At 35.0% G+C, this 25914-nt stretch overlaps 1 protein-coding gene across 2 annotated transcripts in view; it reads left to right on the forward strand.

Moving 5' to 3' along the window:
• Nucleotides 1–12708, forward strand: part of LOC121323851 (serine/threonine-protein kinase D1) — a 71541-nt gene extending 58833 nt beyond the window's left edge. For both annotated transcript variants that reach the window (XM_041265132.1, XM_041265131.1), the window contains 9 exons: nucleotides 651–930; nucleotides 2199–2251; nucleotides 3421–3493; nucleotides 4311–4417; nucleotides 4777–4938; nucleotides 6794–6892; nucleotides 7228–7495; nucleotides 9506–9591; nucleotides 11779–12708. In XM_041265132.1, coding sequence (XP_041121066.1) covers nucleotides 651–930; nucleotides 2199–2251; nucleotides 3421–3493; nucleotides 4311–4417; nucleotides 4777–4938; nucleotides 6794–6892; nucleotides 7228–7495; nucleotides 9506–9591; nucleotides 11779–11997 — 1347 coding nt within the window. In that variant the 3' untranslated portion in view covers nucleotides 11998–12708. The remainder of the gene's footprint in view (nucleotides 1–650; nucleotides 931–2198; nucleotides 2252–3420; nucleotides 3494–4310; nucleotides 4418–4776; nucleotides 4939–6793; nucleotides 6893–7227; nucleotides 7496–9505; nucleotides 9592–11778) is intronic.
• The last annotated feature ends 13206 nt before the right edge of the window (nucleotides 12709–25914 follow it).

A 25914-nucleotide genomic window follows, 5' to 3' on the forward strand; every position in this document is an offset into this window, starting at 1 on the left:
AAAAGGGGTGACAATCAAGGCATTTTTACAACTGCTTCACCATCATTTATGTATTTAATTAGAAAATGACTGTCTTGGTTTATCCTTTGTTTCACGACATCTTTCTCCCTGATTGTGTATTGTTTGCATGGCTGATTTAGAGAGGCTCTCTTGACTTTACTGCTTGCTGTAAATATCCTGCTCAAGCTTCTGTAACCACCTCCCCTGTAATTCTTTTGGACCAAATCAACAGTGTTGTGTTCCTTCTTTTGTGTTGCTCCAGATGTTTACTCAAAGAGGCATGTATTAGTTTGTTTTGTTTGCTTTCACTTTGACAAGAGCACAAACCTGTAGAGTACCTAAGAGGAATATTGAATATATACCTCAATGAGGAAACCATTTGACAAAAATACCTAAACTCAAGATACAACCACTAAGAATAAATCAAGAATATTACACGCTTAAATTAAAAGGGAGAGAATGGCTTTGCTTTTATTTTAGATGGTTCACTGTGACTGATTAAGCTAAACATATTGATAACTGAAAATGCTGTGGTTGTTCATTTAACTCTGGGTACAAATTGGATATTTTATGTCTCTTACTAGTGAAGTATAATTACTATTAAGTTGTAATTATCTTTTTTTTAATTCTGTTTTAATGATCTCTTCCAGGAAATTCCATTATCTGAAGTTTTATCCTTGGAGCCAGCAAAAAATGTAAGCTTGCTGCCTCCAGGAGTCAATCCGCACTGTTTTGAGATCACCACTGCAAATATGGTTTATAGTGTTGGGGAAAATTTAGTCAATACCGGGAACACACCAGATAACAACAACGTGCTCATAAGTGGAATTGGGCATGATGTTGCAAGGATGTGGGAGATGGCCATACAGCATGCCTTAATGCCTGTCATTCCAAAAGGGGTCTCGCATGGATCAAGACATGGCCAGCACAGTAAGCGTCTCTATTGTCTAAATCAATTAATTTTCTGATGTGATATTTATTTTAAATGGGTCAGGTCTGATAACTTTTGCCAGCTTTTACATTGGTGTCTTTTTCCTTCCTTGTGGAGTCTGTTGTGGTTTGAAATAAAAACGAATTTGGTGAATACATATATATGTTTACAGTTTTGCAGTAATAGCTGTAATGCAGTGTATGGCATCATTGCTCACAAGTCACGGTAATGAAGGTAAAAGGATGCTTATTCCACTGTACCTGTATAACCAGAGAATGTATGCTGATGTCTGAAAAAAAACAAGGAACTGCAATAAATTATTAGCAAAACCATTATCCTTATGGTCTATTGCTATAGAAACTCAAAAGAAAAGTATCCACTAAGTCCAGTTATTTTTTATTTTTTATTTTGTTAGCCAAACTACTGCAAAGCTACTCCTGACCTCATGATGAAATAACAGCAAAGATTGTATTATTCAAATGACTCTTTAACAAGCGTCTGTAACGATCTGACCTGCTCTTACAGTTTTGTAAACTGCATGGCCCACAGGACTACAGAATGTCCTGTATCTAACATGTAGTTCTGTAGATTCTGTAGTGGTTAAAGTCCAGTACTTGTAACCAGAAGGTCACCAGTTCAAATCCCATCTTTGCCACAGATGGTCACCAATTCAAATCCCACCTCTGCCACTGACTGACTCACTGTGTGACCCTGAGCAAGTCACTTAACCTCCTTGTGCTCCATCCTGCGGATGAGATGCTAAATCAGTGTCCTATTGTAAGTGACTGCATAGAATGCACAGTTCACTGCCTACCTCTGTAAAGCACTCTGTGATGGTGGAATATGAAATATGTATACAGGAATTTAAGCAGTGAGATATGAAGGAAGATACTTTTTTACATGAGAAATATCAAGTTAATCTGAGAGCTACTGTATGTGATTGAATACTAGTACTACTTTTCCACTGAGGTAGTGACTGAGGGTCCATTTAAAAATATACCATTTGAGCTTTAAGTTGGGAGCATTTCTGTCCTATCATAGATAAGGACATACTGTATTTGACTGTTGTGAACACTGGACATGAAACAGCCTAAATTACACTTTATTTTAAGAAGGAATAGATTTATAACTCAACTTAGGCAACACTTTGAAAATGTAGCCTTGTCTTCATAAGCTTATTTGGTCCCTGTACTGTATTTGTATATATTTGCATACTAAGCATATATATCTATATACCTAGCCATATCTATTTTTGTTTACCCAACAGAAGATGTTTCTGTTAGCATTTCTGTGTCCAATTGCCAAATTCAAGAAAATGTGGTAAGTAACTACATTTTGTTTATTATGCCTTTTTAATATAGGATATTGCCTTTGCTTACCAAATCATATTTAAATGTAAGAGAAATTAAAATAGCTTGGGTCTAAGCTCGTCTTACTTGTATGTCCTAGTATCTGAATAGCATGTAAATATTGCAGCATATGTGATAAATAGCCATGCAGAATGAATAATAATGTTCTTTATACACTATGACCTCACTTAGACTGAAGCCCTTACTGTATTTATTTCTGGCACAAATACAGCATACTTTTGTTTCAGTGTGCAGTCAGGATTTTTGTCTCAAGGTCTTCTTAGCAGATACGGCAGGCTAATCTCTCACCTTAGCCTTTCTTATTTTGGGATAGAACGTGTGTAATGTCAGCAGCCATGTGGTTTAGTTTAAGGTCATATTGAAACAGATCCCAACCTACAATACTATCTGGTGTTCAGAACGTACAGTTAATTTTCAAATGCTTCTGACCCCAAAGAAAGTGATCACCAGCAACCTATTTTATCAGGTCCCTTACATTTATTCTTTTGTACCGTGCTCAAACTGTGATTAGCCAACAATGCAGCCATTTTCTTCAAATATTTTAGCAGTTTCTATTGACAGTGTTGGCTGTTTTTTTGTTTTATTCTACTGAAATTACAGATGGTAAATGTGAGTTATCACAACAACACTGACCAAAATGCTTTCTTAATTAGAAAAATTGTCTTATTTTGAGACTTTTTTTCTTGTTATAGGAAAAAATGAAGACTGTTTCTTAATAATATAACAATAAATAATTTCTTACCTGATAAATAATTTATTTTTGTTTTACTGTCTATCCTATAAAGTCTTGACATAAACTTTTCTTAATAGGTTTGGTATTGCATACATTTTGTGATTATGATGAAATTTGTGAATGTGAATGCATAGGTTCCCAAAGAAATTAAGCATCTGCAAAGCCAACAACTGCAAAGCACAGTGAAACACAATATAATGTCAGTGAAGTTGACATTATATTATATCAGTTTGTAATGCTGCAGATACTTCTTTCAGTGGTCTTTCTCATTCTTTGCTGGAACCAGCCAAGTGTCAAAGTACAGAGGTCCTTACTGTAAGTCAAAACAAGAAGCAACTGCAAAAATGTCTATAAATGTCTATAAAACTGTCCTCTTCTTCCAACAGGACATTAGCTCGGTTTACCAGATTTTCCCTGATGAAGTGCTAGGATCAGGACAGTTTGGGATAGTATATGGAGGTAATTAACATGCTTAAAAATATAAGACATTTTCTGCAGTTAATTAACATGAACTTTATATATATATATATATATATATATATATATATATATATATATATATATATATTATATATAATATATACATATATATATTTTCAGAAAAATTAAAAAACAAAGTAACAAAACTGGCAGTACTATGGGGGAAAATTAGTTTTTAATTAGAAATTGATAGACAATTTAGAGAAAAAAATGCATGCTGTTAATTCTGGAGGTGTAATTTGTTTCATGTTTCATCTGCTCCAAACCCCCTTCAATTTGTGTTCTGTTCATTTAATCTAATTTTGCAATCTTTTAAAAGGAAGTAATTAGGATATATACTGTTTAATATGATACACATTTTTACAGCAAGTCAATGATCCCTAAATTGTGTGCCATCTAACTTTCAGTGAAAATCTTGAAAAATCTCTTTTAAAAAAAAAATAAATAAAAAAAATAAAAAATTGAAAAAGGTTACAGAATTTTTTAATTTTTTAATTTTAACCAAAGTTATTATGCAAATTGTTTCACTGTGTTCTCTAAAAGCACTCCCTTAGACAGTCAATTTCAGTAAGACAGCAGATGTTTTGACAACAGATTGACACTGTTGCAGGCACATGGTTTGTAGATTCATCGGTATCCAATAGCCTAGTGGAATGAATGCCATCATATCTGCCCATAGTAGCCCTGCACCCCAATCACAGTGTATGGCAGCTATAATCTGATGTACAATATATAATACATCTTAATGAATACCATCATATTGTGTAGGTGATAACTGAATCTGTCTTTCTTTAAGGAAAACACAGAAAGACAGGAAGAGATGTTGCAATCAAAATAATCGATAAGCTAAGGTTTCCAACCAAACAGGAGAGCCAACTGCGTAATGAGGTTGCTATTTTACAGGTAAAATAAAAAATAATAATAATGACACAGCTGCATGTAGTAGCTTTGTGTAGCATTACCATTAACTAGTGTGTTTGGAGTTCTTACTGGCTTAATAGCCACTGTTTAAAAAAAAAAAAATCCTAATTTAATATTTAGAAAATGAAAGGAAACTATGAATTATAGTCATTACATTTTGCAATTAAAGCACCCTTATAAATACTATTTTACAAATTGAAATTCAGTTTCCCCGTTATGTTGATATATTAAACAACATCCATTTCGTTGCCAGAAATCCCCTTCTACTGTCAGATGAAAGGAAGCTTGGAACAGTGAGAAAACACTCTAATTGAAGCTTTTTTGTGTGTATTCATCCACAGAACCTCCATCATCCTGGTGTTGTCAACTTGGAGTGCATGTTTGAGACTCCTGAACGCGTGTTTGTTGTCATGGAGAAGCTCCATGGAGACATGCTGGAAATGATCTTGTCAAGCGAAAAGGGAAGACTGCCAGAGCGCATTACAAAGTTTTTAATTACGCAGGTAGGCCATTCGGGTATAAAGTGCATATACAGTACATGGGAAAAATAAATAAATAAAAAAATTCTGTTTGGCTAAATATGTGTTTAATTTTAAAGTAAAGCATGCTTGTGTTAATTGGTTTGTTTAGAGCCACCGATTCATGTGGAAATATATACCTATAGAATAATACAATATTGCTTTTAGTTATATCAATACAGAATTTGATTCATTTAAAAAAATACAGAAGGGGCACATTTATGAACTGTTGGACCCTTTTAAATTTTTTATTACACACATGGTACTTTTTAGAGCTCCTTATCACTTGTTTCTTCAGTTATTATGTCAGAGCTCTGCCTCACTGACATCATCACTGCCCCCAAATCCAAACCACAGGAATGTTGCTTGTCTATTTCGTACAGAGATTAAGTTGTGATGTTTAGAATGATCACACAGACAGTAACTGCCACCTTGCACCGACACTAAAAACCAGGTGCTGTATTGACGGGAAGCCTGTCACACACACTTGCACTTCATATACTGTACACCCCAAGTGACCATACAACACAAGACTAGTTAGAGTTAGACCATCATACAACAGATTAAATGACATTACTGCATACATAATATTTGCCAGAGAGAGGAAGGACAAGTATTGAACCTTAAACATCTAGCACAAAAGGAGCTTATTTTTGAGTCAAAGATAATTACATTGTAACCCTTAATGAGTTAATCTATAAACATATCTATTTAAAATGTAAACAGCAAGGTAGGAAAACAAGTTGAACACCACCTTTTCAAGTTGTCCCAGCAGGTAGCACAATATTCACGTTACATGGTAGCACACTGCATTCATACACAAGCAACTGCATTATGACTATTCAAAATATAAACATGGACCCTGGTTTTAATATAAAAAGTGTATTTCTGGATTTCTGTTAAAATAGGTGGTGCTGAGGAAGCATGTAAATCTGTGACAGATGGCATTTCGCCAGTCTGAGAATGTCAAATGCTGTAGATTTTATGGAACATTAAATACGATGTGACATACCTAATATGGATGACTGCATTCAATGATTTTGAAAAGAAAAATGAACCATTATGAAAGCTCCAGTGGAATGTCATGGTTAAAGAGATTACAGACCGTGTCACAAAAAGACAGCACACAGCAATCTCACATTTAAAATGTAGCCGTCGCCAATGGCATTTACCACAGTTTTCGCCTCTATTTGGAATGCCCAATTATTATTTTTATCCCGACCTGGGAAACGGAGGCTGAAACACACGTCCTCCGAAACATGTTCCTGCCAACCCATCATTTTTCACACTGAGGATCCACAGCGAAGCCACCACCTATAGTGCCGGAGGACAACACAGATCTGAATGGCTCCACTGCAGACCCGCAGACGCCCTATCAGCTGTGGATTGCCCTGCCGACCTAATCCCTCCAAACTGTTCAGTGCTGTGCTGCCCCCTAGGAATCCACAGTCATAGTTGACAATGACATGGATTTGAACCTGTGATCTCTATAGGGCGCATGCTTTTTGAATAATGTTTTTAAAACATACACAGTATTGAAAGCAAACAAATTAAAGAAAATCCATTTTAAAAATGTATTTAAATAAAAATGTGAAATCATGTTTAAGAATTGGACCAAAAAGAAAAACACTCACTGTATCGACTGGTTTTACTGACCTGGTTAACACTAATCATGGACTACCTAATGTTAAATTAGGGCAGGTAATTGAAGATTAGTACTAAGTTGAGTTTGTGAAACCAGCCATTAATGTTAGAAGTGCTTCACTGTTAGCGCATTATAATCAGAATAGTTTTTCTGCGAACAAGTTGCAATAATATGATCAATGTTTTTAATTAACAGATTCTTGTAGCACTGAGACATCTTCACTTTAAAAACATTGTTCACTGTGACCTCAAACCTGAAAATGTATTACTGGCATCAGCTGATCCCTTCCCACAGGTAAACAGATAATATATTTATTTTATGATAGAATTGTAATTGGTGTTTTGACCTTTATGAAAAAAAAGATTGAGCTAATGACGATTTGGAGTAAAACACTTTCAGAATCTAGCCCCATAACTGTTATTTTAGAAAAGTTTTATTGTATTGTTATTTATTTGTTGACAGGCACCGGGAGAGCTTTTACTTCAGTAGTTAATGTTGGTAATTGTGCGTTGTTTGAACCACTCTCTTAAAACGGTTCCATATTAGAGATGCATATTCAACACAGTTTGGTATGATATAGAAAGAGAATGTATGTACAACTTTTTTTTTTTTTTACATTTCACTTCAAGGTTAAATTGTGTGACTTTGGATTTGCACGGATTATTGGGGAGAAATCTTTCAGGCGTTCTGTGGTGGGAACTCCTGCATACCTGGCTCCAGAGGTCCTGAGGAACAAGGGCTACAACAGATCGCTGGACATGTGGTCTGTTGGTGTCATCATTTATGTTAGCCTCAGTGGCACCTTTCCATTTAACGAAGATGAAGACATTCATGATCAAATCCAGAATGCAGCATTCATGTATCCCCCAAACCCCTGGAAGGAGACTTCCCAAGAAGGTAGGTAAATTAATGTTCTGTTAGTATGCCAAAAAGTGGCCTTACTGTATCGATGTTCTTTTAGGAAGCTTAAAGAACCCGGGGCCTCTTAAAAGTTTAGTTAAGGAACCTTTTTTGAGTGTGCATTGAAAAATGAAAATAAACAAATAAAACAATACAACATGTTTTGTGAACTGCAAACTTGAAAATGGAAACAGGCTTTAAAAAAACGTTCCCTAATAAATTATTCCTTAAAACCATGCTTAAAGATTTGTGAAAAAAAAGCCCTTCAGCAGTGAAAAAAGTGTCTTTTAGATTTATCGTGATAAATTTCTTTGTGTTTTTTGAGAAACAAACATGTGTAAAAAAAAAAAAAAGTTGCAGATTTGGATTGTTCTAATAAGTGAAAATAAATTGAATAAGATGACTCAGAACTATAAGTATTAAGGTTGTGTGTAATGATGAAAACTTAGTTATCAATGACAGAATTATACATGTAAATGTACTGTGTCTCAGTTTGGATTAACATAATCTCTTTCTCTTCGACATTGTGGTATAATATAACAATATACAATGTTATTGTTCGTTTAGGCATCATTGTATTAACTACACTACAGTATATTTGCTTTAGGTAAAATTTTAATAAAGCTAGCGTGGGAAAGACTTGAGACCTATAGAATGTATTTAACAAGGAATTACTGTGTTTTTATGTATTGGCCTAACTGACAAAATACCCTAGATAAATGACTGCTTTCACATGTCAAACAAGTGGACTTCAGGGTTCTATCTTGTTGGTCATCTTTAGAATAAGTGCTTCATCCACCCTAAGTCTCAAAGTCCTTGTTTCAGACTGAGACAGAGTCAGCCTTCATGAGCTACTGCAAAAACAAATTCATGTTTCAAAGGTATCTTGCCATCTATATTGCGCATTATTAGTATTTAAACGATACATCAATACAGAAAAAGCTCTCTAGTGTTCATTTGTACTAGTCTTTAAGTGAAAAAGATTACAAGAATGTTCAGATATGATTCCCTGGGATAATAATGTTTGCTTTCTTTTATGAACACTTCAGTTTATTTAGTCTCCTTTGTTGAAGTAGAATAATAATGTCATCCAGTCAGGTATTTTACATTTTTTCTGTACTCAGCCACTAAAATCAGGATAAATGATGCAGAAAAAAAGTACAATTGAAGGTATCAGTTTTCTTTTCTTGGTCACTGTTCCCGTTATTTGTTCTTTACTTCACTATTTTCAATACGTAGACCCGCACTGCACACATTTCCACCTTTTCCATTTCATTTCATATCCACGTGTACATTTTCATTTGTACTGTTTTTTTTTTTTTTCAATCCACATTGGTATTGGCATGTTGTGTCCTGTTTAGTTATAATGTAGATCTGATTAGATTGTATAGGTCTAGACTGCCATTCGTGTCTGAAAGACCCCCCTTAAAACCTACTTTAAATGACCATGTCTGCTTTCAAACCAATTACTAGTCAAAACTGGCAATTCAGATATTGCATTTATTGACATACAGTATATGATGACTTTGCTGTGGCTCATGTTGCCCTGAAAATGAACCCAGGTGGTTGTTTTTTTTTTTTTTTTTTTTTTTTTTTTATAGTGCTGCTTAACAATCACACAACAGCACAGATCACACCTTCACACTCTAGATTGAGTTGGCAATTGAAATGTAATTTAAGAACTGTTTAAGAGATTTGCAGCTGTTGTACTGAGATGGGGAAAACATTTGCTGTGTTTAACTAAGCATCTGTAAACAGGCTTATACATTTATGTTTGGCATATTTATTTTTGTGACTGTCCATTCATTTGAATAATGCTGACGGATAGGTTTTGCAATTGGTGGCCTCAAGGTCAAAATCAGTGTGTGAAGCACTAAAACCCCTTAAACAAGCTTAATGTTTTGTTTGCTTTGGCCCTTATTCCCTTCTTGACTCTGAGAAGACTGCCTACAGACTAAGCCTTTTTATGTTAAGACATGTTTACTGAAGGTATTTTTTGTCTTGCAGCAATTGATCTCATTAATAACTTATTGCAAGTGAAAATGAGGAAACGCTACAGTGTGGACAAGACCCTTAGTCATCCATGGTTACAGGTAAATCGTTCTTTGCTAGAGAAACCATTAACTTATCAACTTCGCCATAGTCTTTATTTGACCTAGTAGCTTTCTAAGTACTATTTTTGTTCATTGTCAGTGCTAAAACGTTTGGATATTTGGGTTAATTAATTGCAGGGTATATAAAAAATTAAGTACTTTCTTGTCATTGCTCCCATTCTATTTTGGGAGTCAGTATTTTAACCAGTAAAAATAAAGTATGAAGACATGTTTGTTACAAGTTATTGTGGCTTTCTGTTTTTTTTTTTTTTTTTTCAGAACCCACGTATAGAACATAGATGTAATTTAGTCATAATATACTGTATGTGGTACTGTCCGAGACCCTTGCACTGAAATTTGAGAGTCCCATCGAGCCACCTCATCAAGTGCCACTCATACAAAGAGCTTCCTGGTGCATGTAATAAGAAGCATCTGTCTTGTGTGCCCGCCTATATACAATCAAACTGGTGCTTGCATCACTGTAAACACATCAGACTGTATACAGAGATGTGAAGTAAAATCAATAACATGTCAAAAACACTAATAACTTGTCAATTTGAAGCGCAGATAACACAGCTGTAGTGTGTCAGCAATGTGAATGTACAGTGCATGCATCCATGAACCATGTAAAAATGATTTAGAGCTGTCCTGCCAGTTTTTAAATAACTCAGAAGGAATGAGGTAGCAATGCTGTCTATAGGCTATCAGCACATGGGCGTGGTCAAAACATGGCCTATGTGCTTAAGATCTTAGTCAGTGTGACCAGTGTGATCAGTCACGCCAGTGTGTATGCTATCGACTGACTGGAAGGATTCAGTATAGTTAAACCAACAGTTTGTGGTCTGCTGTTATATGTCTGTGACAAGAATTCGAGATTACAGGCTATTTTATTAAACATTTAAATCTTGTTTATATAAATGTTCTGGAAGTATTTGCTCTTTATCCATAAATATTTATTCTCTACTGCGTCTTACTGTCTAGAAAGGATCAAATGTTTGTTTTTAGAACAGCTCTGCATGCCATACCTGTCTGTAAAGCACAGCATGATTCTAATAAGTTGTTTAATTAAACACAGGCTGTAAATGTGACTTGGCCATGGATAAAGACCACACCCTCTGAAGAGGCAAGACTTGTGAATGGCATATGTCACTGTCTTTGGGGTCTGATTAAGCTTAGAAAAACATTTTTAGTCTCTTTAAAACCACTTTGGCCACACAGTCTTTTTTTGAGTGTATGTTTTTATTTTGTGCTGGATTAATTAGGGTAGTAGTTCCTTTTCTAAAGCCCCTTTCACACTGCACTCCTACCTGGGTCATAATCCCTCATAGTGTGAAACCACATACCTGGGTTGTACCTGGGTTAATCAGGGTCCCAGCAATCCTGCTCAGGATGTGGGTTGACACACTTTGACCCAGGTGGAGAGAGACAAAATACATGACGCCTGATAAAATAACAAACAGCCACACCTGTGTGAAGGTTTCACTTCCTCAAGGAATATTTTTTGTTTATTATGTTTAGTCATATTTTTGTTGCTTGAGACACACCGTAAGCCAGTTTGCTGCAGGGATGAAGAAACGTTTGCTCTAATCAGCATTTGGGCCAACGGTTCAATCCAGGGAAGCTTGGATGGAAGCGTCTGGAACAAGCTGCTTCCGGGGCATTGATACGCTCATTGTTTACTTTACTAGTAGATTTCGACCCAGGTAGAGCATGCCAGTGTGAAAGAGGCTTAAGATAGCATTCTTAGCTGGGATAATGGATTGGCGGAAACAATCAGTAGATCATTTTTACTGGAGCCTACATACATACATACACACATATAGATAGATAAACTTTCAATCAAAAAGTAACCTTTTATTAGTATTTAGGGTCTTCTTGACATTTTACTTCTGTATTTATTGCAGATTTGACATACATTTCCATATAGAATTCAACTACAGTGGTTTACAATGTATGAATATTCTGTAAATGCTGAAACATTTTGAAAAAATGAATATCAGTGCATGATCCTCCTAAAATGGGACCTCTTTCATTAAATGTTTAAAATACAGCCTAAGCTTTTAGAGCCTTATTCATAATAGTCATTGGCTCAGGAAGCTTAAAAGTAGCTCTATTCAATAATCTAGCAGGCAATGGCCGCTATGCAAATAAACCCTGATTTACTGTCCCTTTTTTCTTTAATTATAGGATTACCAAACATGGCTAGATCTGCGGGACCTTGAATGTAAAATGGGAGAGCGCTATATCACTCACGAGAGTGACGACTCGCGCTGGGAGCAGTTTGCAGGACAGCACGGCCTGCAGTATCCTCCACACCTGGTGAACAAGCACACAGACTGCAGCGAGGAACCAGAGACAGAGGAGGCTGAGATGAGGGCCCTCAGCGAGCGTGTCAGCGTCCTCTAAACAACAACATGGACCTCTTACACTGTGGAAGTAATAAAAAGACAACCGCCAGCTTTAACTTATGCCTTGCAAAATACTGCCATCCCACCAAAAATAGCACAATCTAGAATGTACTCTTGCCATCTTCTTAACATTGTAAAGTATCACCCATCTGAGTTTCCCAACGCCTCAAAGAACATTCCTTTCGTCTTGATGCTGGTATGTAAAGTTGAGAAACTGTTTCTCTCAACACAAGAGCTATCATTGTCTGTCGTTATGTTTCCAGATTAATTTTTTTCTGTCAAACAAAGAATGTTGTAAAGTGTGCCTTTGCTTGTATTACCCGGATATGTCATCTTGAACAATATTGTCTTTGTAAATGATTATTATTATTATTATTATTATTATTATTATCGGTATTGTAAGCAACCTTTTCAGTTTTATCTGCTGTTCAGGAGCATTGTCTTACTCCTTTAGATCAACTGATCCATAAAGAATGTAGTCTTTGTTTTCACAGAAGACCATCAGAATGCTGTCTTTTAAAAAAGAGAAGTAAATTATGAGCAAATGGGTCAAACCTAACTGTACAATTATAGCGCAAGTGCTTTATGTAAAAAGCAAGCCTTAATGCCTTAGAAACATGTTAATTGCAGGATAGTTCTGATGAAATGACATTCCTTTTCTTAAAGATGGATCTTATTGCAGTTCAGCAGCTTGTTATCACATGGTCTCTTTGTGGAAGTTTTCAATAAAAGTCTTGTCAAGATTTCTATTGGTGAAGTAGGTCATTACATCACATCTCAATCTGCAATATGTGTTTCATTATTGTTGTATATATTTTCAAATTACTGTGCAGTATCACTTCTATAACCAGTGCTGTTTATATTACTATACTGTAGTATTGCATTATTTTCTCTTCCTTTGGGGTCTCCACATATTAGTGATTAATTCTTGTAACAATCCATATATATATATATATATATATATATATATATATATATATATATATATATATATATATATATATATATATATATATATATAGATGGATAGATAGATATAGATATTATATTAGCTTAGGTTTATCTTATGTTTGACTTTCTCTCCAAAACCTTCCCATGATCTTTCTGACATCTTAATGATTGATCCTGTAGATCCTTGCCCATTTTGGTTATCTGAACCGCTTGATTTTAGGGTCCGTGATTTGGAAATTGTGCAACTTTTACAAGAAGACATTTTGCACAGAATGAGTGTTGAACCTTTTTTATGTTCAATCTTTCTGCACCAGTATTGATTTTTATAGTATATTTATAGGATTATGAGGGTCTGCATATGGGTTGTATTGGCACTTCCAGCCTGTAAAGAGACTTTGGCTTTCAGCCTCAGTGTGTTTACTTCTGCTCATTCCCATATTATGCACATGCACAGAAATGAGGCTCCCTATAAAACCGTTCTGTAACAGGCTGACATGGCCAGTCCCTGGCAAGTGCCCTCCTAAATGTCAATTTACTGACAGTCTCAATAACATGCACTTTTAACTGTAAACTGTAGATCACAGTAATCCATTTTTACTTCAATTGTAAGTATAACTATGTGTATTTACATTTAGTCTTAGAGAGTACAGTCTTTAGAGCAGAATCAGATACAGATTAATTGCACAATATCAAAGACTATAAGATCCCCAAAACAAGAGTACGTGAACATTATAAACTCGAGGTTCAAACAGTAACAATTGGGCAGACTGTTTTCCCTTAAATCATCTTCTGAAGATTCTTCTGATCAATCCTCAATTACCTAATACCACCTTACAGGTTAAAACAATCCTTCCACCATTATTCATGTTTAGATGTTGACTTAATTAATTACTTACAGTACTTACCTATTAAACCTGATCCCAAATGCAGTGGTAGGTAAGAAAGAAATGATAACCTGATAACAAACTCAGTGAAAACAGGAAGCAACAACTGTGCCCATTCTCTCTTCATTTGTATTTCATCTGAAAGTGAAGATTATCAGTAGATGGGTTTATCAGGAAGCTTATTTTTCTAAACCCTTTTCTACCTCAAGTTTACTGTCCCAGTAGTGTTAGCTGATTTACATTAAAACGAAGCTGGGCTGTTAACTTACAATTTAAAAAACAAACAAAAAAAATGACAGTGTAGGTGGTAACATTATTCCTTTTTGATGTATTCCTTTCCATATATGCATCTGCATCTATAACTACATTGTAAACAAACTGCCAACATGGTATTTGTGATGCAGTATCACAGTGTCCCTGTCAACAGAGAATTCTTTTAAGGACTATCCAAGCCTGTGGTACAGAGTGTGTGTGTGCATGTGTGTGTGTGTGTATTGCAGACTACAGGAGAAAGCTATAGTCTAAATCATGAAATTCTGAAGTGATCAAAAGTAAATATGTAGATGAAGTAAAGCTAAGTTTAAAGACTGCCAAGGTCATTCAGTGCTAAGTATGGGGAACCACTTGCTGATTTTTCCAGGGGGGTCCACTGTAATCTTAATCCAGCTCATTCATCTCTCACCATTCCTTAAATCCCACAGTAATGATGTGGACTGCTTTAACGGACACGCCCAATCTCACACAGGCAGATATAACATAAATCGGGCTCTGCTGGGGGTTTTAATTACGTTGTAAATGTTGATTGAAGGAGTTCTAAAATGGGAAGACTGGTGTTAGAAAATGGTAGACTTCAAGAGTAGGGGAAGTGTACATTATAAAGACAAACATTAGTATTAAAATCCCTTACTGCTGTAACCATGTGTACAGGCAGAAACACTCAAGGACCATGTAATTGTATACCCTTGCTCATTTTTAGAGAATTGGGTGTCTGCATTGTTACCTTAGGGACTGCAAACTAGTTAAATCATTATCTATTTCTAAGGAGGATTTATACTCATAGTTTAGGCAAGAGAGCAGAGTTAAGCTGCAATGAATATTGTATACTCTCAACTTTTTTTTTAAATGAAACTGTATCCTACAACTTTGGATAGCTTAATAAATTAAATTATATCCTACTCAACCTGCTCATCAGTAAACAAGCCTGTTTTTTATATATAATTTAGGTCAGATACCACATATTAACATCACAGTGAGTGGGATAATGGAAAATGTGTAATTAAACATCCACTAGAAAACGAACCACAAAGTGAAAAAGAAAAGTTTACTTTACTGATTTAACAAACGTTGGGCCATTTGTTATCATACTATTTCTATTATGTAATAATTATTACTGAAGGTATGGGTATAGTTTGCGGGGTTAGATGAATGTTAAAGTTATATATTCGAGAATATGTTTGTATTGTAAGATTGCATGTATGTTATTAAGAAATGTAATAATATATATATATATATATATATATATATATATATATATATATATATATATATATATATATATATATATATATATGAAAAAAAGGTTATTTCTGCGTATTGCTCAATAAAGTTCCTCCTGGCTTTCAATCAATTAATAACATGTAGTATATATTTCCCTGACAATGCCGTGCAAAATTTGAGCTTCCTGTATCATGTAAAAGTATATAAACATGCCCTGTCAAAATGCAACATGAAAACGATAACACACGCAAAGGCGTGGATTGTACTGATATAACCCACCCCTCAGGTAGTGGTGATGCACAACGCACAGCGGAGCCCTTCAGCTACCCGAGGAGGGGGTTGTGCTGATGGACAGAATAACACTTTATCATACATCCTCAGATTATTTTCTTGCCAATAACTTGTGATAAAGAATAACCAGGCTTACTCTCAAATGAATAAACTATAATCCATGTAAAATTGACATGTTCTGTGCATGTGTCTGAAAACGGCAGGCCAGGGTAGACTGTTAAAAAGGGGCAAGGACAGAAAATTAAAGGGGGGGGGGGGGGCGTTGAATCTAGCTGAGCTGGAAAGTGGGTGAGCAATTTAGACTTAAATCTCCTGTTTGTTTAGTTCAAGCCCAACACAGTTCACTACTCCAGTACTTAATGCACTAGAAGGTGGATGAAAACCCTAAAGTCTGAGCCCCCTGCAACCAGTGTGCTTGGATGATGGTTACAGTATTTAACTTTATGAAAATAGTGTGCAGAGTTGCTCAATATATACCCTGCCCTCTCGAATATAAACCATTATATATCAGAGTTCTTTTTTTTTTTTTACTTAAAAAGCAAATAGCAAAAAATAATGTACATAATGTGGACAAAAATAGCTCTTTATCTGTATTATGTTAGTACATTAAGAATGTTAGCACCTTCATTCATTCACTTGGCTCTAGCAATGCAATACCCTATGAAAACCCTACGAGAATAATTTTTATAAAGGAAAACTTAGATACTCTGGATCTTCCGTTGGAAAACAGGTCCTTACAAAAGCTCTCTTTTGAATTTTTAGGATACTGTGGTGGGGCAAATTTGACAAATGTTATTTAGTGACCAGGACTTTCTCGCCCCCTTGTGGTATTTTAGCTTCACAAGGTGGGGGGGGGTGGGGGGGGGTGGGGGGTGGGGGGGGGTGATACCTGCCTACCTGCCCCTAAGTTATTTTGGAATGCTTAATATCATAAAGGTGCATTATTCATGGCTGTGTGATCACAACATTCTTCCACAGTTTACCTTCTGTCCATTCTGCTAAATCGGAAAACAGACGTTGCTGGCTTTCCAGTTACATTACACAAGGTAGTGTGAGCTGCACGAACACAAGCTTCCTCTCACTGAAGTTAGTGTCAAACTCTTACTTCTACCTATAGCAGCAAAGCTCTGTATTAACTTAGGGAAGAAAAACAAAAAACAACATATTGTACAATGATAATATTTTACAAGAAATATGTATGAAGATATTATTTTCATCATGGTTTATTACACTCTGTTCTAACAGGTAACAGTACTGTTTTACATTGTAAAGAAATACATGTGTACCTCTAGCAGTATAAGATATGATTGGTAAGTTAACTTGGTTAACTAGGGGCAAGTAGCTAAAACAATACAAGTTAATAAAACAATAGCCATTTTAACAATAAAACTGACCAATTACTGGAGGCTACACGTCAGTGCAGTATATATATATATATATATATATATATATATATATATATATATATATATATATATATATATAGTTATATCAATGTTGTATTATATGGTTTTGCGAAGAAACCTTGCGACCCCCTTTTTTCATTATGTTATTTGGCTCTCGTAACTTTTAGTGACTCGTCTTTAAGATCTTTCTTCCGCCAGATGGCACTCCAAGCAAAACTATTTCTTCACCCATCAGACCCAACCAAAAGAATCTTGACAACATTATGATTGTATTTTCTGTTGTTATCTGGGATAAATTATCTAAACACATGTTCCCAACGAAAATTGTAAACACTGAGGTAACTATGAATCAAACTATCAATGCGTCAATTAAACGAGTCTATATATATATATATATATATATATATATATATATATATATATATATATATATATATATATATATATATATATATATATATATATATATATACACACACACACACACACATATCTTCATAAACCGAAATTTGACGATGAATAATCAACAATCAAAATTTTGAATAGTAGATTCATTAGATATTTACAAACAAATCAAAAATTGTCATATACTGTACCGGATAAATATTTAAATAACCAACGTCGCGTATCCATATATATATATATATATATATATATATATATATATATATATATATATATATATATATATATATATATAATATTATGGATACGCGACGTTGGTTATTTAAATATTTATCCGGTACAGTATGTGAAAAACAGAAAAGTCAAAACTAATTATTATCTTACAACCGTATTATTAAAACTGAAACAGAACCATACCCGATGCAAATTAAATTATGTTCTGATAATAATATCGATAGCGATTAAATGTACCTATCTATCTAGCTGTCTATATCTCTATAAATTAAATAAAAAATAAATAAATAATTATTCTTGATTTGATAATACACATATCAAGATAGGACAAGAGGTGTTACAAAACAAATTAAACGTTACAAACAAACAAAATACGATTCGCATTCACAAATAGGATTCGTATTAACAAATGAATACGCAAGAATACTGTACGTTTAGTACCTTGATAATGTGATATTAGAATGGCACAGTAGCGAGAATGAGCACGTTAAATGCGCACCTGTTTCACGATTTAAAGCTGCAGCATAAAAGAACTCCAATCAATGCATGTCATACATATATTTAGGTCTATACGTGTTTTATTTTAATTGGATAACACATTCGTTGTTTATTAGTGTGAAAATACGAATGACTTAAATACTGATATCTTTCTACTTTTCCTTTTTAACAGTTAATATATGTAACAGCGATTAGCGCTTTCAGAAATACAATTAACGAAGCACTATTGGTGTTTAGTTAATTTTGGTAAGCACACTAATTAGCATACCGGATCTTTTGTATATTAAGACCCGAGTGTTCCTAGTTGTTTGGCAAAGCGCACCTGTGAAAACAAAAGAAGAGGTTTCACACCTCACACTTTTCAGCCTTAGGTAAGAAAGTCAGTGTTGTGCGACCGCACAAAGGAAGAACTGCAACATGAAACCGAGCCACTCTGAGCAGAGTAAATGAGAACCCTCTGGGTACCTACAGCCTTTTGTTTGACATGATTAAATCCTCTTTGTTTCATACATACATGAATGCAAAAACAAACAGTCAACTCGAGATAAAGGAAGGATTGCAATACTTTTTTTTTTTTTTTTTGCATTTGACTTTTACGGCTCTTGGGTGCCTAAAGAAACCACAATGCTTCAGATACAATTGCTGAAACCTGCTAGCAGGTGTACAAGAAAACGTTTACACATACTTCAATAATGAAATAATCTTAAATCAGACACAGATTTTGGTTTTAACAAATGATATCGCAATGTATTCATTTTCCTCAAATAACAGATAACTTTTTGGATTAGTTCCCAATCATATATAATTGAAACTGTGCTGACTGATCTCCCCAGCTAAAACTGTTTTGTCTATACAAACGGGGTGTGTTTAAACAAAACAAAAGCAGTAAGCAATTACATATAACAATTTGGTTATATCAGTGGGTGAAACTAACAATAAGCAATACCATATTGCTTCCCAGAATCAGCAATTACCTTTTTATTATTCCCACACCATCTGAATGTTTGTGCTCTATTAAAATCACCCGTTTCAAACCACACGTTTCATTTGTATTAGATGTTAACACCCATCTCTTAATTTTTTCTATATATTTATTGTTACTCCATTTTTATTACACTTCGATCTATTACTCATAATATGTTTATATTACTGTAGTGATTTGCATTATAAACTACCAACAAAATAATAACAAAGCAACCGGAAAATGTTATATAGCTGTTGATTTGCAGGGTGTTTTGTCAGAAAAAAATAATCCATTCGGATAAATCTTTTAGTCAGATTTGACAGATTCCCACTTTTAAAACCCTCCTATTTCGTGGTTTTCTGTTTAAGGGCAAGGAAGCATTCACCTAAATACAGTACACGACTAAAGGGATTTGCGTGTGTTCATTTAACACGCCGTTTAATTACCTTACTTAACTACATTCGAACACTGTTCGGCCTAAAATACTAATAAGTAGTCTTCTAAAAGGAGTAGAACCTCTGTGAAACGGAACTGAAACAAACTGGGGACACCTCCCGGTTTTAAAACATAACTATTTGTGAAATCCTAGCGACGAGGAATGTAAAGAAAAAAAATGTATTTCCAAATCCAAAAGGTAGCTATGCGACCAAAATCCACTTTAGGTAATATTAATCTCCACCAAACCAATTCATAAGAAAATAAACATAAAACAAACAAACAACAAAACCAACTAACTAACGGAATGTAAAGGTTAGGGCCTACGTACAATTATTTTATAAATTGAAAAAAAAAAAAAAAAAAAAAGTATTTTCAATTTAATGTCATTCAAATGTAATTCTATGTTATATAGACCTATAGTACTATTCATTATTTTACATCATGTTAGTATAAAGATGAATCTATTTGCTGCACACGCAAACTAACAAAAGAAAGAGTAGGCCTATTTAGCTTATATGAAACAAATACAACATATTGTAACATGATTACAAATATTACCTTTTATGTATGGAAAACTATCGCTTACAGATACTACTGTTACCTATTAAAGCGACTTATAAGTTAACCGTATGTATATCATTCTTTGTTGTTCAAATCGTGAGGAAATTTTTACTAAAAGGCAATCGTGCGCAGCTTTCCAATATATTGTTGTTAGTCATAGCCTAGTGGTAACTTTATTCATTTTGTAAGCTCTGACATTGTTGCTGGCATGTTAATGAGAAGTCACAGTTCCATTTCTAATAAGCCATATGCTCTACAGCATATTGCGAGAAAGGGTAGAACGTGATTGTTGCTTAGTAACTCGTGTATTCATTCTGTCAGTGTTGGCACAGATAATTTCACTTATAGGAAAACAAGTATAATAGTTTCCCACATCTGAATTATTTAGTGTTTCTGTTAGAAAACAATAGCACAACAGTACAATATTTCTTATGTGTTCATTTTGACATACATATATAGCACACACGAGCAAAAAAACCCAAAACAAAACAAAACAATGCCGAATATAGAAAAAAGAAAAAAAGAACCCGTTTTAAACATCGAATTATTAATTTCAATAGATAATTAAACGAAATTGAACAATATTGAATACGTTGACGGCTTTTAAAACGTTCCGGAAACGACTGATATGTTTATGCATGGCACGACGTTACATTTGTTTGAAGATACAGTAGGCTATGTGTTTTTCGTTTATATATATCGACATTACCAGTACTTATTATATATTTACACGATTAGACAATACAACTCTATTTGAGGATTAGCCTATACAATATATTAGTTTTTATTTAACTGACACCTTAGCCGTGATTTAATGATAGATACCAATGTAACCCTAATAATCCCTCAGATTAAACCAGAGAAACTCTGATGGACTCGTGGGGGGCAACATCCTTTATCCCCAAGTAATTCCTAAAGTGAACAGTTAATCCATTGCGGTGATGAAAGAGAACATCGTTGAGAGGAAAGGCAGGTTCCTGTTCTTCGAACCTGCAGTGCACCTGCACAGTGGTATCAGTGCTACTCATCCTTGAGGGCATTCTGCCACTGTAAACACAAGGCATCTTCACAACAAACAGTTTACATCTGTGAGGTACACCGGTCATACACTCGTGTAAGTGGATTCACATTCGAACTATCTCTTTATCATAGAATAACACACATTAAATAGAAGACGAATTGCCCGTCTTGTATTTTTGCAAATGGTATTCAATTCTTGACATTTTTTATGCATATAATCTTTAAAGATGATCAAAAGCCCCCCACACATGAATTTATTAATATATTTTAATTTCAGACAGGTTCCTGATCTGAACACGCCCATACTGCAGGTATTATTATGACCCCCCCCCCCCCCCCCCCCCCCTTCCCATAAATACGTTACAAAATAATAATTATGGTTAAATTTGCATTACAAAGAATAATGGTAATTTAAAAGTAAAAACAAAACAAATCTAAGGGCGTGCGCTTATGTTAACATTCCATTATTATTATTATTATTATTATTATTATTATTATTATTATTATTGTTTTTTTTTTTTAGTTAATAATGTCAGAATAATGCACATGCATAAGCTTTAGGGCATTAATCACTGTATTCTATATAGTTTGTGCAAGCAGAAATGCATTTGTTCGTGGTTATCAGGAGCGCCCCCAGAAATATTTCAAATGGAACGCAAAAACTGAACCACACCAACCTCCAATCTCATGCAGATAACGACTCTGCATTAACACGCTGCAGTGTTTCAGCCTATCAGAGCGCTGCACTGTTGTTCTTTCCTGAGTTTCACAGAACTACACTGTCACATTAGAAAACCGCAATCAAATTGCACCACCGTTTCCTTTTCTAAAAACGAATAAACACAGCGCACTGTCATCGAGACAGAAAAAAAACTACACTGACAGCCAAATAGTCCACGACAACATTAAAGGTACAATAAACCTGTTTGAAATACAGACTTAAACTACGGGAAAATATATCTCACAATTCATTTATACTGTTTTAATTTCTAATCGTACTTTTACAATCACTACAACTAATGTAATCATTACTCAGCTCCTAAGCATGGCGTATAAACATAACCCCCTTTTTTAAAAATCTTACACGTGACATAACAGGCATTACGTGTTAATGATTAGGAAATGTACTAATAATTTTAATATATGACATAATATAAGATTTTTGTTCCCTCTGACATTCTGGGTCTAAGAAGAATTTTTTTAAAATCTTTTTCAAGGCTTCAACCAAACTGATCTGCTTCCGTTTGTTCATTAGTACCACTAAATAAACAGTAGACTTCTTTAAGCTTAAAATGTCTGTTTCGCTTCAACCGACCGCACGAGATTACATCTAAATCCACAATTCTGAAGCCGACATTTTGAGAACCAATGGTACACACAGAGCGTAAAGGGTGTGCAGCTGCGCGCGCCAATGGCTGTACATGCTAGAATACATTCAAATATGCTTTATTCCTTCAATAACTAAAAACGCATATAAATTGTACTTATGAAGGCGGTCACCAGGGGGCCATGTGGATACTAAACCAAAGCTCCTGTTAACATTTTATGAAATAAACAACATGTTGTCTGTTTGTTCTGAAACTTATGATAACGTTTCCATGTTCGATTCATGATAATAATTACACGTTTGCCAAAACAAAGAAAGAAACAAAGAAACAACCAAAAACAGTAAAGATTTAAGTGTCATTTGGAATTAAGGACAGAAATGTGGTTTGCCACCTTGTTAATTAAAAAAATAAGAAACAATCAGAAAACCTTTATATTCAACTGTATAATTTACAACCTTGGAGTATGCTTTTACCACCTACCATGCTAATATGAGAGTTTGTTGGCAAAAGTAAGCAAACTCTATGTTTGCTCTACAGATGGTTGACCTCTTTCATTTAGTGGCTGCATAGCTCATTTAAAGAATTACATAGGTCACAATGGGGGTAATCTAAATAATTTAGTCTCAGGGTATTTCTCAGGCACTACTGACAGTCAGAAGGGTTCCAGCTGCTTTCTGTACCTGGAATTGAACTCCAGCATTGAGTAAGCTGTTAGTGTTAGAGTTTCAGTCACTAAGACGTTGACAGTGTCCACAAATACCTTTTAATGACAGGACACATTTGCTGTGTCGTACCTTGCAAAGAAACATATTTTCAATAAAGTCAAACACTGTAAAACTTCTGTTATCTACACCGTCAAAAGACTACAGAACTTTTGCAAAGTTGAGAGCATCTTACAATGTTATGTGTAGAAATGCAAAAACTTTAAAATGCTTTTTCCTCCCTGTTCCCCCTACAGGGAGCTGTTCAAGTCTGCCAATTGGACTAGCTAAATATTATGATAACCTTTTCCATCCTAATTTGTACTGCAGGCTGCGTGTGTGCTAGGATCAACATTAATTACTGTATAACATTTCAACTGCGTAGTTCACTGAAATGTCAGGGAGTTAGCTGAAGGGGATGTGGGGTCCTGAAATCAGCAGGAGGGAAGTGCCATGTTCACAGTCCTGCAAAGCATGATGGGAAGCAACATTTCTCAATACCCTATGTGGGCTTTGCACTCTAGCCAGACCAAATTTCTGTAATACCTCAGTGGGGAATAAAAAAAAAAAAAAAAGCTATTATATTTGCAAGTCTTAAGTTACAACACATTGACGTTGTAAAAATAATGACAGCATCTGATATCCAAGAGTGAGTGATTTGTTCTAATAGTCTTTCTTAAATCCTGCAGCTAGCTGATGCTCTGCTGGTGCGCCTTAATGAGCATTTTTAAGTTCCATTTTACATGCAGCCAGCATATCTTTACAGAAGCTGTTTGACCAAGAAATGCTGCCTCGCTTATTCATTTGCACCCTGAGAATTTATGAATCAATTTGTTCTGGATCACCACATTGCCCTGCTAGAATGAGAGAAAACTCTTCAGTGGTTGAAAATCAATCGCTGGCGTTGGAGTGCAGGCATAACAAACGTAACTCACACGCAAACATCTAATGTACGGCAGGGCACATTTCTGGTGCTGGGGGGAAAAAAATGCTTTAGGAGATGAGATCGGACAGACATGTTGGTGTATGTATATACATCAGAGCCTTATACCTGTACTGCAGTGAGGTTTCTGTGGTTGCTGTTTTGTAGGAGCTGGGCAGAGTTTGGAATCATCCCTGTAACATCAGGGGTCACCTTAGTACAATTTGCTAAATTGCCACCCCTTGCCTAGAAAGCCATAAAATACAGTTCCAGTAATAATTGTTGTCTGACTTTTGTAATGCACTTCTATTCATGTGTTGAGTGACGTTTCAATACACACCTTTGGATAGGTATTTATACACCTATCAACACAACTGTTAAAACAGTCTTGTCAGTTTTTCATTAAAACCTATCTCCATGTTCTTGGCACATGACTACAAGTACATCATGTCTGTCAAAAGTTGTCAGCAATAAGCTCTGCCTCCTGTTTTGAGAACAAATAATTTGCCGTTACTGTAATATCTATAGGTTCAACTAAACATATCTGAAAAAAAAAAAACCAGAACAGGTTTTGCAAAAGTATGATTGCTTTTCAATTTTTGTCTTTATTAGTGTGAAGATAAGATCTCAAGATATTATAATGAACAGCATGAGCAAAGGCTGATTTAGGAAATTAGGCCTGGAGCAAGATATAAAAAATGTAGCTATTTTAATGAGACAGTATTAACAGTAATAGCATGTAATTCAGCATTGGTTTGCACACCTTGTCCTGCTTTATTCGCTTTGGTGACATTGCAGATGTCTATGCATGCAGTGCCTAACATCGCCTTGGAAACCATAATCATAAAAAGGACTCTGCAAATCACCCAAAGTGTAATAGAAGTAAATTTGAGTCTTGGTCTAATAAAGGGTCTTAATGATAAACCAATGTTTTAAGACATAACATCCAATTAAATTTTATATGGAGCAACACCATCTTTATGGAACTGATGGTTATTAGCTAATAGTCTATTAGTAGCTTGATATTAATAATGCATGTCATTCTGCCAATTTGGTAGGTTGAGAAATCAGTAAGGCCACTTTGTGCTACTGACTTGGACAAAAAATGTGAAATGCTTGCAATATGTAGCAGATATTGTGGAAAATCAGATTTAGTCATGATGGACTGATCAGACAGACTATATTCGAGGGCTAGCAGAAGCACTAGGTCGGCAGTTTCGAATGTGATGATTATGGATTATTCTGGAGAACAGACAGCACATTTCAACACTTCACTGAAGGAATTATCAAGGTGGCAATCACTGAGAAATCGTCACGTGTCTCTCTAGAATAATTTAAACACCTATTAGACGCCATAATCATAATCCCTGTAGAGGCCCTACTCTGTATTATATTTTTGTCCAATCCCTGCACCTTGAGTAGAGATAATGAATGAGTGACAGCTGATCAAACATGCAGTATTGTAAGTACATATAGAATCTGAATAGCCGGGTTCTCAGTGGTTCAAGCAATAAAAACATTCAAATCTCGAGTGCAAACTGAACCATGCAAGTGTGACTCAAATCCCAGTTATTCCAAGTAATGCATTAGCTCTCATGGGCTCAGTTCCATATATGAAGGTATTGACGTTTAAGAAATACCTGTCACTATAAGATAGTACTTTCACGAATGCTGGTCCTTCATACCCAAAAATATGATACACACACACATAACAAATAACACTGTATTCAAGACCAGACCCCAAGGAGGCAGAAGCATAGGTTGCTATGAGGGTTTCTTTTCAGTTAGTAATGTGAAAGTCTAGATGCAAAACTA

The sequence above is a fragment of the Polyodon spathula genome, chromosome 12, assembly GCF_017654505.1.
Source record: "Polyodon spathula isolate WHYD16114869_AA chromosome 12, ASM1765450v1, whole genome shotgun sequence".
NCBI lineage: Eukaryota > Metazoa > Chordata > Actinopteri > Acipenseriformes > Polyodontidae > Polyodon > Polyodon spathula.